At 43.7% G+C, this 14,899-nt stretch overlaps 1 protein-coding gene across 2 annotated transcripts in view; it reads right to left on the reverse strand.

Moving 5' to 3' along the window:
- RNF128 (ring finger protein 128) overlaps positions 1-14,899 on the reverse strand; it is a 107,967-nt gene that overhangs the window by 59,575 nt on the left and 33,493 nt on the right. The window contains exon 1 of one of the 2 annotated variants that reach the window (XM_045068299.1): positions 2,465-3,209. The exons of the other annotated variant lie outside the window; for it this stretch is intronic. Coding sequence (XP_044924234.1) covers positions 2,465-2,957 — 493 coding nt within the window. The 5' untranslated portion in view covers positions 2,958-3,209. Of the gene's footprint in view, positions 1-2,464; positions 3,210-14,899 lie in introns of those variants that run through there. 2 annotated transcript variants of the gene reach the window in all.

A 14,899-nucleotide genomic window follows, 5' to 3' on the forward strand; every position in this document is an offset into this window, starting at 1 on the left:
GCCATGGTTAGATTCAAACTGACAGCTGCATGAACATTTATTTGTATGTGTTTTGCATCTTGTTAGCATTAACGTATTGTAACAACTAACTGTACTTGATTGTGATTATTATCTGCTAGGTGGTTTTGATTTGTTATCTTTAAGAATCATGGCAATAGAAGTATCTCCATCTTACTGATGCAGAAACGGAGACTCAGTAAAGTTAAAGAGCCTGACCAAGGACACAAAGCTACTATGTAGTAAAAACAGAATTCATTTACTTGTGGAGCATAAGGGATAACATGGAGGGCATTGGGAGATGGAGTGAAGTGAGTTGGGGGAAATCGGAGGGGGAGAGAAACCACGAGGGACTGTGGACTCTGAGAAACAAACTGAGGGTTTTGGAGGGGAGTGGGTGGGGGGGTTGGGTGAGCCTGGTGGTGGTATTAAGGAGGGCACATATTGCATGGAGCACTGGGTGTGGTGCATAAACAATGAATCTTGGAACATTGAAAAGAAATAAAATGTAAAAAAAAAAAAGAAGAAGAAGGGAACCCCCCCCCCGCCAGAATTTGATACCCATTCCTGACTACAATGCCTGTGCTTTTCCTAGTGCACCATATGGTCTCTCAATAACGTACGAGTAAGATGTATGTAGAGAGCCTGGCACTCAGTGGGAGCTCAACAAAAATTAATTTTATTGTCCCTTAAAACTATTGGACAAATATAAGCTTATATTCTTAACAGAATTAGGATGAAAGCCCTCTAAACAGGGACTTATTAAAGGGTACTCTTCAATTCCCAATCACCCATGCAAATGAATCTCATTTGGAGGAGACAAAGTCAAACTTTTGCATTTAGGTAGCCGATGGAGACAGAAGGACTCAAATTTTGTCAAATCCTTCTTCATTTTTATCAGGCTTTAAAAAGTAATTTCATTCAAACCAATGAATTATCAACTAAGAGATACAGCTGCTCCTTTAGCCGATATTCAAATCTAAGAATCACAGCACTTTAGAGCTGGAAGGAATCTTAAGAGTTCATCTAGTTCGCTTTTGCCTCTCCACACGCTGCCAGTTTGGCTTCCACCTTCTACCTCTCTACTATCTCTTGGCTAGTGAGTAATCTGTACAAGGTCACAAAGCTGCTAGAGGCAAAGAAGGGACTAAAAGAACTCAGATCTCCTGAGTTCCAACCCAGTGCTCTTTCCATTATACAACCCAGCCACTCAATGGGAATGCTCTCTCTAGGCTGGGCCAACCTCACACAAAACCTCTAGCACTTAAATAAGCAGATTCAGCTCCCCAGTGATTCCCTAAAAGGCTAATCCTATCAGCTAGCTTTTATTGAGAAGGATGGTGTGTTAAACTCTTTACAGGCGTTACTGCATTTCATCCTCAAGGCAAACCTGTGGGAGTAGTTCTTAGTTCTTTCCCTTTTGATTGACGAGGGAACACAGGCTCAAAGACTTCAAGTAAGTTGCCCAAGGTCACAGGACTAGTTAGCAATGGAGCCGGAATTTAACCAAGGTCTGACTTGGGCCCCAGCTCTCAACAATTATGATATACTGCTACTACGTGTCCCTTCCCTTCTATCCATTTTTTTTCTCTGTCTTCTGGGGCTTATGAGCATACATATGCTAAGACTACCTTATCACAAATAAGGTTTCTGGAAGAATCACCAAAAAGGGGAAAACCCACAACATCCCCACAAAATGAAGGCCTACCCAGACTACTTTTGCCCCAAAGTCTAGGCCTTTGCTATCCTCAAGCACAAAGCTCTTCTTTTTCCGGTAACATTGATCACCTGTTTCACCACTCAATAACCTTAATCGGATCTTTCAAAGGCCAATGAAAGCAATGATACTGACGATCACTTGGGACCTGAGACCCCGCGGGGGGCAGAGAAGAGCCCAAGAACTAGGCAAAGTTTCTGTTCAAACTGCAATGAGGTTACCAGGGCACAGTAACACAATCTCGTACCTGATACTAGGAAACACGGAGAGAAAAACAGGGAGAGAGGAGGGAAAACCCTGCTTTGGGCCTGAGGCTGTTTAACTGGAAACGAGTGAGGACGGGACTTCCAGGTAGCCTTCTGTCCTGTCAGGATTGCAAAGCCAGTGCCCACCAACAAAGCAGATAGTGCACGGAGCCCTTGTGGAACACCAGGTAAAGGGGACGCAAAGAGCCCCAACAGTCCTCTCTAGTTGCCAGCCTCCACACTCCGTTTGTCTTGCCCTTTTCCACCAGACGGGCAAATCCTGGAGGATTTTCTCGCCCAACACCCCCTCCCCCCACGCAGGGTGAAATCTCGGGAAGGAGAGGACCCTACCTCACTCGGTGGGGACAGAAAGGGCACTCGGTTTCCCTTCGGAGCAAGGGGATAGGAGGAAGACAGCACCGAGGAAAATAAGGGGGGGAAAAAAAGGGACAAAAACTGGCTTTGGTAGGGGGTTGATGGGGCTCAATGTAGTAGCTGCACTCACCCGGGTGAGACATGGGGATGACCTCATTGCGGGTCCCCGGGAAGTTAAAGATGACGGCTCCAGACGCCCCTCTCTCGTACGCCAGGTGAATCTTGTCGGCAAAGGTGCAGCCCCCGCCGCGCTGGATCAGGGCCAACCAAGAGACCTGCACGGAGCTTCCCCAGTCCCCCGGGACCGTGGGCACTGTGAAATTCGTGTGCGGGTTACAGGCGTTGAGCGCCCCCGGCCCGTCGGGCGGCACCAGGACCCCCGCCACAGGCTCGAGCGGCGAATCCTGGCCGTACACGCCCTCCTCGCTCAGCTCCCACACTGTGCGGTTCACTCCGGTGTGCGGAACCCGCCAGGACACGTTGAGGTACGCGGTCCACACGGCCTCGGCTCCCCGGGAGCCGGGGGCATGGGGGCTCAGAGCCAGCAGGAAGCACCACGCCAACAATCGGGAAAAGCCGCAGCCGCCGCGACATAAGACCCCGGCCCCAGGCGGCGGCCCCATGGCTCGCGCGCTCTGCGGTTCCCGAGGGCCCCTGGCACGCGCCTTCCCGGCTCTCGGCAGGACCCCGGCCCGGCCCAGGTGCGCGCCAGGTGGGGAGGGGCCGGGGAGGGGCCGGCGCGCGCGGGAGCGAGGTGGGAGCCCCGAGGCACGTAGCGTCTAGCCGAGCGGTTGCGGCAGATTCAGCTCCTAGCGTCTCCGGTCTTTCTCCGCTACTGCTGCGGCCGCGTCGGGCTCTGGGGCTTTAGCAAGAAGCTCCGCCCAGACGACTGGGGGTAGAGGTGGCTGGGAGGGAGGAAAGGACACTGCGGGATCCGCCTCTTAAAAGGGTAGCGGGATGGGCAGGCGTTAGAGTAGGCTCTCGGGCTGTGTGGCCAGGGCCAGGTGTGTCTTGGCTTGTTGTTTAAAAAAAAAAAAAAAGGCCGGGAGCTAGAGAATCTGCGACCATAAAATCTCTCGGATAGGATCCGAGTCCGTTTGGGATTGCGAGAATGGGTTTTTCGCTCCGAACATTTGTTTAAAGGCCATTTCAGTCTCAGGCTGCTAGAATGTGAAAGTACTTCTAAACAGCACAGATCCGAAGGGTCTGAGTTGGAGTCAAGGGAGTTTTGGGTAGGTGGGTGGTGCTGGGGGCAGGCTGGTTATTGATTCTCTTGTGGGGGGGGGGGCAGGAAAAGCTCATTGTTACTTTTTTTTTTTTTTTTTAACATTTCTCCTTTCCTGCTCCAGACAGGCGTCGTACCTGGGTATTTTCTTACGCTTACCTCATGCTAAATAGACTACATCAGAAGCCCCTTCTGAAAGTAATCTTAGTCCTCAGAAAAAAATTACCCTTTCCATACACCTCAAAACTGAGCCTCTTTTCTTCATCTTTCACGAACAGGTTTACCAAATCTATACATCTGCGCCATTCCCGACCTTAACTACACAATCGTTCCTCATTTCCCACCAACTGAAAGGAGCCTGGCTCACCTTGGTGATTCACTCATGGCACTGTTGCGTTATGATTCTTCCTTTCTTTAATTGTACAAGTTTTATCTACCCTGTCAATTGCATTTAATAGGTGCTCCAGAAATATACATTGGATTAAACTAAATTAATACACCTGTTGTACGACAGGAATGGATAACTTTTGGCCTTGGGGAAATTACTTCTCTGTGCCTCAGTTTCCTCATCATCTGTAAAATGGGGATAATAATATAACCTACCTCAAAAGTTGTTCAGACAATTAAATGAGTTTGTACATGTAAAGTACTCAGAATTGTGCTTAGCAGAGTGTAACAAAGATATTTGTTAAATACTGTTATTACTAAACAGGGTCAGGGACCCCACCCTACCTTTTAAATGATTTTAAATTTGTCACTTTGAGATAATAATAAGAGATAATGACATTCAGGATGTTTTAGCCACTTCTTCAGTACAAAGGGATACAATTCACTTTATCCAGCCCAGCATTTGATCAGTTCCCTATCAATCACTCTCCTCAGTCCTTGGCCCAACACTTACTTAATCAGTATTATTCCCAAAGATTAAGCATGAGACAATTCTTACTTGATACTCTGATGGCTTGAGAGAAACCTGGAGGAAAATTAACACCTTAACTAAACATCCCCTGGAATCCAAATAAATAGGCAGTTCTGTGAAACATAAACCCTATACACTGAAAAGGACGTTTTTATGTTAGAGGTCAAGGCTGGTATGGGAGGCCAATAGCATAGCACCCCCAACTACTGATGATGTTAATCTCTGGGATAAAAATTATCGATGGAAAAAAGAAAAGGTAGGATCAATCATCTCTAAGAAATGGTACAATTCCAGAAATTGTCTGAAATAGTTGGCAAAGAACTCAAAATTCAGTGAATATTGCCTGCATAGCAATCAACTGTATTGTACTTTAATGAAACACTATATTTAAAATTAAAGAGATCTGTTATAAGGCATCTACAAAAAATGAATGTTTGGAGAGATGTTTCTTAGTATCCATTCTTAAACAATTATTTATGGCCCATCAACTGTATGCCAGCCAAGGGCTAAGCGTTGGGGTAGGAAAAAAAAAATAAGACATTATTAGCTTTTATGACACAAACAAGCAAACTGATAGTTGGAGTATACAGTGCTATATGTATATAGGGTAAATGCTATAACAGAGGTGTTCACAGAGCAGTAATGGATAAAAGAAAAGAAGAACCTCACCCGGACTGGGAAGTTAGGAAGAGCTGCCCAGAGGAGGTTACACCTGTGCTAAGCTTGAGAGGGTTAGCCTTCTTAGGCATTGAATAATACGAGGGAATGAATGCACTGAGGCATGAAACTGACAATGCTGGGAGACAGCAAGTACTACAGGCTCTATAAACACAAAATGGTTGGAACCCAGAGTACAAGACATAAAGCTCTACAGGTACACAGAAGTCAGTTCTCGAGAGTCCTTTCATTTAAACTAGAGAGTTTGTACTTTATCCAAAAGCAAGGAGCAACACAATCAGTGTTTACACATGGAGTAATATAATCAGATCTGAATTTGAGAGATCGTTATGGCTTCTCTGCGAATAATAGCTAGGCGAGGACAAGACTAGAAGCAAAGAGCCCAGAGAGCATATTTTTGGTAGTGCTCCAGGTGAGAGATGAAGGTGGCCCAGCCCAGACTCCAGAAGATGAAGAGAAGTGGATAGATCGGAAGCATGTTTTGAAGGATGAAAAAGAGGGAAGAATTGGGGATTGCTCTGAGGTTTTTGGTTTGGAAGACTGAATGGCATTCAATCAGGAGGAGGGTTTTAAATGTGTAGAAAGGGTAGGAAGAGAGATGAGCTCTCTCAAGACCTGTTGATCTTGAGGTGCATATGATGTAACCAGGTAGCACTGGCTGGTGGGCAGTTGGATTTTCTGATTACTGAACACCCACCAAGTAAAAGCCACTGGAGAGGTATAGGTATACAGAGACCAAGAAAAAAAAAAGTCCCTGCCCTCAATGAGTTCACAGTTTAGTAGGAAAGTCAGAGGTAAACAGGTAATAATAGTACAGTTTAATAAATGTTATGACTGAGAAAAACTTCGGTTGCTATGGCAACATGGGTATGGCTGAGTCTTTAAGAACAAATAGAGTTAATCAGGCAAAGAGAGTAAGGGTATTCAGGCAGAGGCAATAGTCTATTACTTGAAAACACCAGGAGCATTCAGGAAACTAACGTTAGTCAACTATGGCTGGGACACAAGTTGCAAAGGGAGAGCCAGAGGAAGTGAGGCTGGTCAAATAGGTTGTGCCAGAACATGAAGAGTTTGGAAAATTGTGCCAGAGGGTGTCAACTCAGTGCATATGTGCATACATGCACACACACACACATACACACACACATAAAGGGAATATGGCAAAATGATAACAACTTTTGAGTCTCGATGGTGGGTCTGTAGGTGCTCACTGTATTATTTTTTCAACTTGACTCTGTATTTAAAGCATTTTGCAATGATGAGTTTTAAATTATGAATTTATATGGAAGTCAGTGGAGCAAATAAATGATTATTGTCAAATGTAGGCTTAATAGAGCATCTGGGTTGTACGAGGACAAGACAGGAGGCAGAGAGACTAGTGAGGAAGCTAACCTCCACAGCACGGTTCTGGAGGTCTAGCCCAGCGGTGGAGATGGAGATAACAGATGATCAAAGCTTGAAGACATGTACCGTTAAAATCATCCTATGAACTCCCCTTGCTATGGGTCCATTCTCACCAAGCAACCTTTTGTCCTTTAGTGCCTCATGTAAATATGCCTACAGGGAGATAATGCACTGATCAGCAAACACTAGTATCTGGTCCACTTGGAAGTTATACTTCTCATTATAAATTAATCAGTTGGCATTCTGGCGTATATATTGGTCTCTTGTGAATTTGGCGAACTGTGAATCAGTCCCCAGGAGCCTGGTTTCTGGTTATACGACCAATCAAATTTCAAAGCCTACAAAGCTAGGAGCCAGACTGCGCATCATGACTGCATCAAAGTCCTTCCCCTCTGTGGGGACTTGTCTGGGTAACTCCATGGCTTTCTCCAATCACATCCCTCTGTCATGCTGTGATTTCTTTTCAAACCGCAACAGAGTCTTGATGCTAACAATGAGGTCTGTGGATCAGAAGCATCAGCATCAGCATCAGCATCAGCAGGGAGCTTGTGAGACATGAAGAATCTCCGGGCCCACCCTGAGACCTGCTGAGTCAGAACCCACGTTTTAACAAGATCCCCAGGTGATTTGTACATGCAAGTAAATCTGAGAAGCCCTGGGGTAGACTTGAGTAGTCCTGATGTGTAGCCAGCACCCAGCCTTTGCTTGAAAACTCCCAGTGTCAGAGTTTACCACCTCCCACAGCATTGCATCCTGAAGAATGCTACACTTTTCTTGCTGGAAAGTTCATGTAAGCAGTTTGATTTTGCTTCAGTCCCAGACCTCACCTTATTCATATATATGTATATGTATGAATATATATATATATATATATATATATATATATATATATATATTCCTTATACCCTCAAACCAAATATCCTAGCCCTAGATGTATTCCCTCAGGGCCCTACCATCCCTAAGGCTAATTAATAACAGCTACTATTCATCGAGCATTTACTATGTTCTTTACATGCACTATCTCATTTAATTCTCACAATCATCCTTTATTATTCCCATTTACAGAAGAGGAACCTGCCTCAGAGAAAACTAGCAAGCTTCCTTTGGTCATATAACTAGTCCCAGAATCAGGATGCCAGTGCAGTTCTGACTCTTAAGTATTAATAGCTGATAAAAACTCAAGATCTTCCCTCTGGAGAGTGGCATTCACATTTTAAAGATTTATTTATTTATTTGAGAGACAGAGATCACAAGTAGGCAGAGAGGCAGGCAGAGAGAGAGGAGGAAGCAGGCTCCCTGCTGAGCAGAGAGCCCGATGGATGCGGGGCTTGATCCCAGGACCCTGGGATCATGACCTGAGCCCAAGGCAGAGGCTTTAACCCACTGAGCCACCCAGGCGCCCCACATTTTAACATCAGCTTATACCAAAGGAAGTTCAAGGGAAATGTTTCTTATGTGCATTTCAGGCCCTATAACCCGTGAGGGAGACACACTTGGGTCAGGAGCCTTTCTGAATTCCTCAAATCCTACTACAAAGGCTAGCCTGCCAAATATTTGTATCAGCAATACTGAAATGAAAGCTGCCCTGAGTGGCACACCGTCTAATAATGGCCTAATAATAAGCAGAGCAGCATCCTGCAAAAGCAACAGAAGGGCACCGCTGTGGCCGATTGAGTTTCCCGTCACACTGAGTTTCTGCACCAGCACAGAGATGGACGATAGCGTTCAGCCTTTAATATGTCTGCAAGAAATGAGACATCACATCTGGCTTCTTACCATTAGATAAATGGCAAGGCACCATCTGGGACAAATAGTGTCCTGGCATTTAAGCAATGTTGTGGCTACGCAGCTCCACAGCATAGGTGTAGACAATGCCTAGAGAGGGGATGGCAACACATTTCTGCCCTAGGCAGCTGTTCTGTGGCTAGCAAGAAGAAACTGATGGGGAGTGTGGAGAGAGAGAGCAGCCAAACAAAACAAAAAGTCCAAAATAGGATGGAGTAGTATACTTTAAAATAACATCGTTGCTGAGTGCAGGTACATTTCGGTCAGCTCAAGTGGGTACCCAGCCATTAGAAAATGGGATCTTTTGAAACCAAGCTTTTGTGCACTCAAAGAATTTCAGAGAGGGGTTTTACAAGAGGGCCACCGCTGTATTTGAAGCAGTCTTCTTATATCCATAACACTAATAGCTACCATGGAGAAGCATCAAGAAAGATCAGGTACTTTCTGCCTATGAGGCAAGTATTATGTGCTACCTGTTCCAGAAGAAGAAACTGAGGCTCAGGTTTAGTAACTTGTTGAGGTCATCCATGGTAACCAAACTGCAGAATTGGAATTTGACGCCACGTCTTAGTACAAAGCTACACTCTTCCCATTACACCTCTTGCCACTCTGTCCAACAGTGCCTTCAAAAGTAGAGGCAGGAAGGCAATGTATTTACTGAGAATCTACTATGTGCCAGACAATTTACATGCCTTAATTCTATCAGTTGGTTCTTACAACAGGTAATGAAATCCCATTGTAATTATAATTATTATAATTCCCATTTTTTTTCAGATGAGGAAGATGAGGCTCAGAAAGGTACGGTATCTTGCCAAAGGTCATACAACCAGTATGTGGCAGAGCTGCAACTCACATTGCGAGTATGACTCCAAATTCTATGCCATTTTCACTCTGCCCTACTACCTTTCCACATGTACAGTAAGGTTATTATTAGAGGGTAGAAAGAATGGGTATTTTTTTCCTTTTTTAAAATTACATGCAGTTAGCTACTGTATAGTACATCATTAGTTTTTGATGTAGTGTTCAATGATTCATTAGTTGCATATAATATTCAGTGCTTATCACAACATGTGCCCCCCCAATAAGGAATGGGTATTTTTATAGCCACATCCAGTGACATGCTTTAGTATAATAAGAACCCCCTCACCAGAGTGCCCTGATTTCCTGCTGTGCAGCCCCCAAATTCCTAAACAGAGATCATGAAAGCACATTGAGTCAAGTGCTTCATTGTCATTTATTAATGCCTACATCTTCCACTGAGCACACTCGCACCATGTGTATGGAGAGTAGTGCCTGAACCTGTGTCACCTGAAGAAAGGGCATTTTGTGTCCATTGATGAAAACTGCTACACAAAGGAATTGTACTGATGGAGGACAATGCAGAAAATTTGTGCTAAACTGCATCAATTTTGTTGCTACTAGGGAATCACATCAGCTATCTTGAGTTTGGAGAGATGATTGAGGGGATCCCAGATTGCTAAAGAGGAACAAGGGTGGGGAAGAGCCCAAGGTGTGGGGGCAGGAAGGGCTTCAGGGGAACATTAGGCAGGGTTGGTGCTGGGGGCAGAGGGTGGGCGGGAAACAATGGACTCCAGTGGGAGCAGTTCTTACCCTCCACTGCCAGTATCAGGACAACCTTGTTGGGAAACTCATCTGGTCTCAGGCAGTCTCCTCTCATGCCTTTTCAGGTTTTTCTAGTAAGATGAAGATTTCAAAAGAAATAAATCTGTGACCATAAGAGATTTACGTATGTGCTATTGAAAGAGAGGAAAGCAATTACTTGGGGGAAAATGGGAGAGAAATAGGTGGGGTTTTTTTCTTTTTTTAAGATTTTATTTACATGTCAGGGAGAGAGCAAGAGAGTGAGAGAGTGAGCACAAGCTCTCTTATGGGGAGTGACAGGCTCACCGCTAAGCAAGGAGCCGGATTCGGGACTCCATCCCAGGACCCTGAGATCATGACTTGAGCTGAAGGCAGACGCTTAACTGACTGAGCCACCCAGGCGACCAGAGAAAAATGTTTTTAATGAATTTGCCCTACAGTTATGAACACATATTTGAGCTTTACTTCCTACCCATGCCTGCTACATAGTAGACTAGATTCACAGAGCTCGCCCATTCTAACCTTTGTTGTTATTTTTAACTTTGCTGTTGACTGGTTATGTGACACTGAGGAAGTTTCTCTTTCTTTTTGATCAACTATAAAACAGGGATGATAATATTGCAAAATTACGTAGCTGCGTTTTGAACCATGTAATGTTCCCTCAGATTAAAGCCTAACAAATGGGATAGTCTATCTAAAGAAGTGTCTCTGATCTTGCCACTGCCTAGGACAAATAACAGGAGGGAGTGGGCCTGGCAGGCAAGGATAGATCTGTTTGCTAAGTTAGCAAGGATGGGAGTTCTTAAACATGTACATGGGCAGTGAGGCTTTTGTTTAACCTATGGACAGAATGGGATTCGTTTTTTAATAGGAACATAATTTGGTAATTCCCAGTAGACCTGGGATTTCTGAAAAGCAATTTAAGAATAAACGTACTTATATTGTATCACAATCACCTACCGAGGCCAAGGCTTGTTTTTTTAGAAGCTCAAGTCTGCCTGAATGTGGGCAAAGCAGCCTTTGTATTCCAAGGGGCAAAGTCACAAATTCACAGCTGCCAGCTATATGCATTAGGATTAGCCACAACTGGCCAGAGCTCAAAACTGATCAAGAACATGTGGATTAGCCACAACTGGCCAGGGCTCAAAACTGATCGATAACACATAGTAAACAAGTATTTGGCAATAAGTGACGGGGTGCTATCACATAGTTGAGACGACTGAAATCGGCCGGCTTACTGCTCAAAATTCACACAGTAATTAAGTTCTGTCACATCAGAATTAGATAAGTGTTATAGTTATATTGGTTGCAGGAACCAGGCAAGGGACAAGCAGGCCTTCAACAAAAGGGTATTTTGTGGCTACAAAACTTTGGTTTGCCTTCATCACAAATCATGTGGTGTAAAGCATAGGAACTTTAACGAGGAAAAATGCTACCGGGAATAACCAAAGGGGGGAGAAAATGCCCAGATCCACGGACCACAGCACGCTCTGGAATCTACAAAGTCCCTTCTCCCTTGGCAGACAACTTCCAGTTAGCAGGGGGCAGGTTCCCTTTTTTTCTAAGTTGTCTCTGTGTAGCTTTGGGGGCAGATAACATCAGTATACTTCATGTTCTTCATAGCAAACTAGTTCAGATGCCGAAGTCAGTGACTGCTTAATATTCTGGATGTTGTCAACTCTCGAGCCACAGAAGGCCTTTCACTAGAGGCAATGAAGTGGCTCAGTAATGTTTGCTCTTCGTGAGGAAAAAAAAAAGAGCAGAAATTGAAAGCCTGAAGCTCTTGTTTGTTTGAAGAAGAGGCTCGTCGAGTTTACCTTCAATAATCTCACCAGTTCATTAAATGTCTTCGTTTTTCGGAGGTAGGGATGGCTGAGGTGTTTAGAGACCTGACAAGAGAGCTTACGTTTGGACCCTACACACGGTGTTTATAGTGGAGCACCCTGCTGATTTCAGGATCTGCTATTTGGTTGGATTCAAGACGGGATGAAAACATCCCACACATTTCAACTATCAGTTATGCCCCTCATAGGCATTTTCAGCAGAGATTTCTAAGTTCCAAGACAGAGGTAATATTAAAAAAAAAAAAAGGGAGAGAGAGAGAGAAAGAGTGTATTTATAATGCCTGCTTTCTTTTTTTCACAGAATCCTGTCACTCCAATTCGTGTTAGGTAGCAGTGAACAAGCAAAGGAAAAGCAGACATCCTGGGGGAAAAGTGCCAGATTAATTCCACCCGATAGCTGCAGTCAGTATATAAATTTAGGAATAAAACATTTTTTACTAACTTTGACCCTCTGGACTCTCTGACATACAAAATTGTAAGCAGTAGTATCATTGGGCATGTAGGAATTATAATTTTCTCTTTTGGAGTTTCAGTGATTTAAAGGAAAATTCACCTGTTCTCTAATTTTCTCATTAGAATAATAAATTTTGGGGGGCGCCTGGGTAGCTCAGTCAGTTAAGCATCTGCCTTCAGTTCAGGTCATGATCCCCAAGGTCCTGGGATCAAGCCCCACACACTTCAGGCTCCCTGCACAGCAGGGGAGCCTGCTTCTCCCTTTCCTTCTGCCCCTCCCCCACTTGTGCTGTCTCTCTTGCTTACTCACTCTCGCAAAGAAATAAATAGATCTTTAAAAAAAACAAGAATAATAAACTTTTTTAGAGCTTTTAATGTCTACAAAGTCTTATGACAGTGTCGGGGAAGATTAAAAAGATCAAAGCAACACAGTCCATCCATTAAGTATCTCAGGCTACTGGGGGTAAATTGTTTCAGGAAAAATTTTGTGGGCCCTCTTTGTTTTTGCCTGCATGCATCTAGATTATCAGCAATACAAGCTTTAATTAAAAGCTTCGTCCAATCTCAAATGTCTACTAATGGAGAAGTGATATTAATTTTCTTTTAGACTATTATAAATAGCCTTCTAATTGATCTCCCTGCTTTTTGTCTCTCCGTCCACGTCATCCTTCATCTTACTGCCATATTATGCTTTCCAAAACATAGCTATAATTCTGTAACTTCTTGTTGCATATTAAATAAAATACAAATTTCTAAACTTAAAAGGCTAGCCCCACCACAATCGAGGGCCATCTGACTACTGCTTCCTTTATGCCTTCACTGTATGTGACTGGATCTGTATTATATAGGTAGCATCTTCCAGACTCTGCTACATTTATTTCCCTACATATCTATCACCTCCATCAGAGACTGAGTTCCTTGAGGGGGGGCCACATATTTTTCTTTTTGGTAGCCCCAGCTCCTACCCTGGCATGTTAGAGTACATTTGAAAACGAGTAAATAGCTGGCCAGACCTGAAGGGCAGGCTATCTATCTGGTATGAATTTTTCCCATTGTTTTCAAGGTATAGTTTACACACTGTAAAACTTACCCTTTTTAGTGTATAGTTCTGCATGTTTTAACAAACATACAGTTGTGTAACCTCGACCACAATCAAGACACAGAACACTCTCATCACTCCTCAACTTCCCTTGTGTTTTGCTTTTATAGTCAAAACCCTGCCCCCTCACTCTTACCCTGGCAACCCCTGGTCTGTTTTCTGTCCCTATGGTTTCACTTTTTCCAGAATGTATTTCCATTCAGTATGTAGCTTTTTTGTCAAACTTCTTTCACTTAGCAAAATGCACTTGAGATTCATCCATGTTATTGTGTTGGCATGACATTTAAACAAAAGAGTTGTCAAAGAGATGGGTGCTGTGAGGGGGTACACAGTCTTGTGTGAGTATAGAGACAGGAATGTTTGCTTCTGACTCAAGGAATTAGAGGAGATTTCATGGAGAAAGTAACATCTGAGTAGGGCCTTAAGGGACAGGTGGGGTTTTATAGGTATGAATGAGGAGAGAAGATAGATCAGGAAAGGATATAGCAGGAACCAAAGCTCTAAGTCAGGAAACAGCAGAATAGGTTTAGAAAACATTGTTTCACTTAGGTGCCTGCTCAAGAGTGGGGTTTTTTAGGTATGAATGAGGAGAGAAGATAGATCAGGAAAGGATATAGCAGGAACCAAAGCTCTAAGTCAGGAAACAGCAGAATAGGTTTAGAAAACACTGTTTCACTTAGGTGCCTGCTCAAGAGGAGGAGGAGTAGGAGACAGGCCCAGAAAGGTAGGTTAGGACTTTGTTGACCTTGAGTACCTATTGAGGAATTTGATCTTGATTTTATGAGGCAATGGTCAGCCATTGCAGGGTTTTTTTTTTTTTTTTATAAACATATATTTTTATCCCCAGGGCTACAGGTCTGTGAATCACCAGGTTTACACACTTCACAGCACTCACCAAAGCACATACCCTCCCCAATGTCCATAATCCCTCCCCCTTCTCCCAAACCCCCCCAGCAACCCTCAGTTTGTTGCAACATGGGGGCTTAAGTGGGTACGAGAAGAATAAATGAAACAAGATGGGATTGGGAGGGAGACAAACCATAAGTGACTCTTAATCTCACATTGCAGGTTTTTGATTCAGATTCTTTTTGGGGGAGAGTAATACTTCTACCCACAGGTAATTATGCTGCCCCACCAGGGCTGAAGTAGATTGTTGTTCTCTGTCAGGGTGAGTAGACAACTGTGACTCTTAAAACAGGGCAACAAATCACATTGAAATATATCAAAAACACACCAAAGCTATAAAATATCTGTGCTAACAGTACTTTCTAGAATATGTATTCATGATATGACCAAATCCAACACCTACAAAAAGCTCCCTGATCTCTCCATTCATTTGTAGTCTCTCAATTCTCTCTATAGTTAAGATATCAAAAAGTCAACTGTTGTTCCTGGATCCTCTTTTCTTAATTCTCCATGGAAACATCTTCACAGGGGTGAGAATTTACATTGGGGCGTCTATCTTAGCAGATAGCCAATAAACAAGTCCCAACTTAACAGCATTAATTTCTTTTGTAAACCATATCCCACCAATATTACCCAAATTGCTATGTAAA

This window comes from Mustela putorius, unplaced genomic scaffold (assembly GCF_011764305.1).
Source record: "Mustela putorius furo isolate JIRA1106 unplaced genomic scaffold, ASM1176430v1.1 tig00003901_pilon_pilon_pilon, whole genome shotgun sequence".
NCBI classification, from domain to species: Eukaryota; Metazoa; Chordata; class Mammalia; order Carnivora; family Mustelidae; genus Mustela; species Mustela putorius.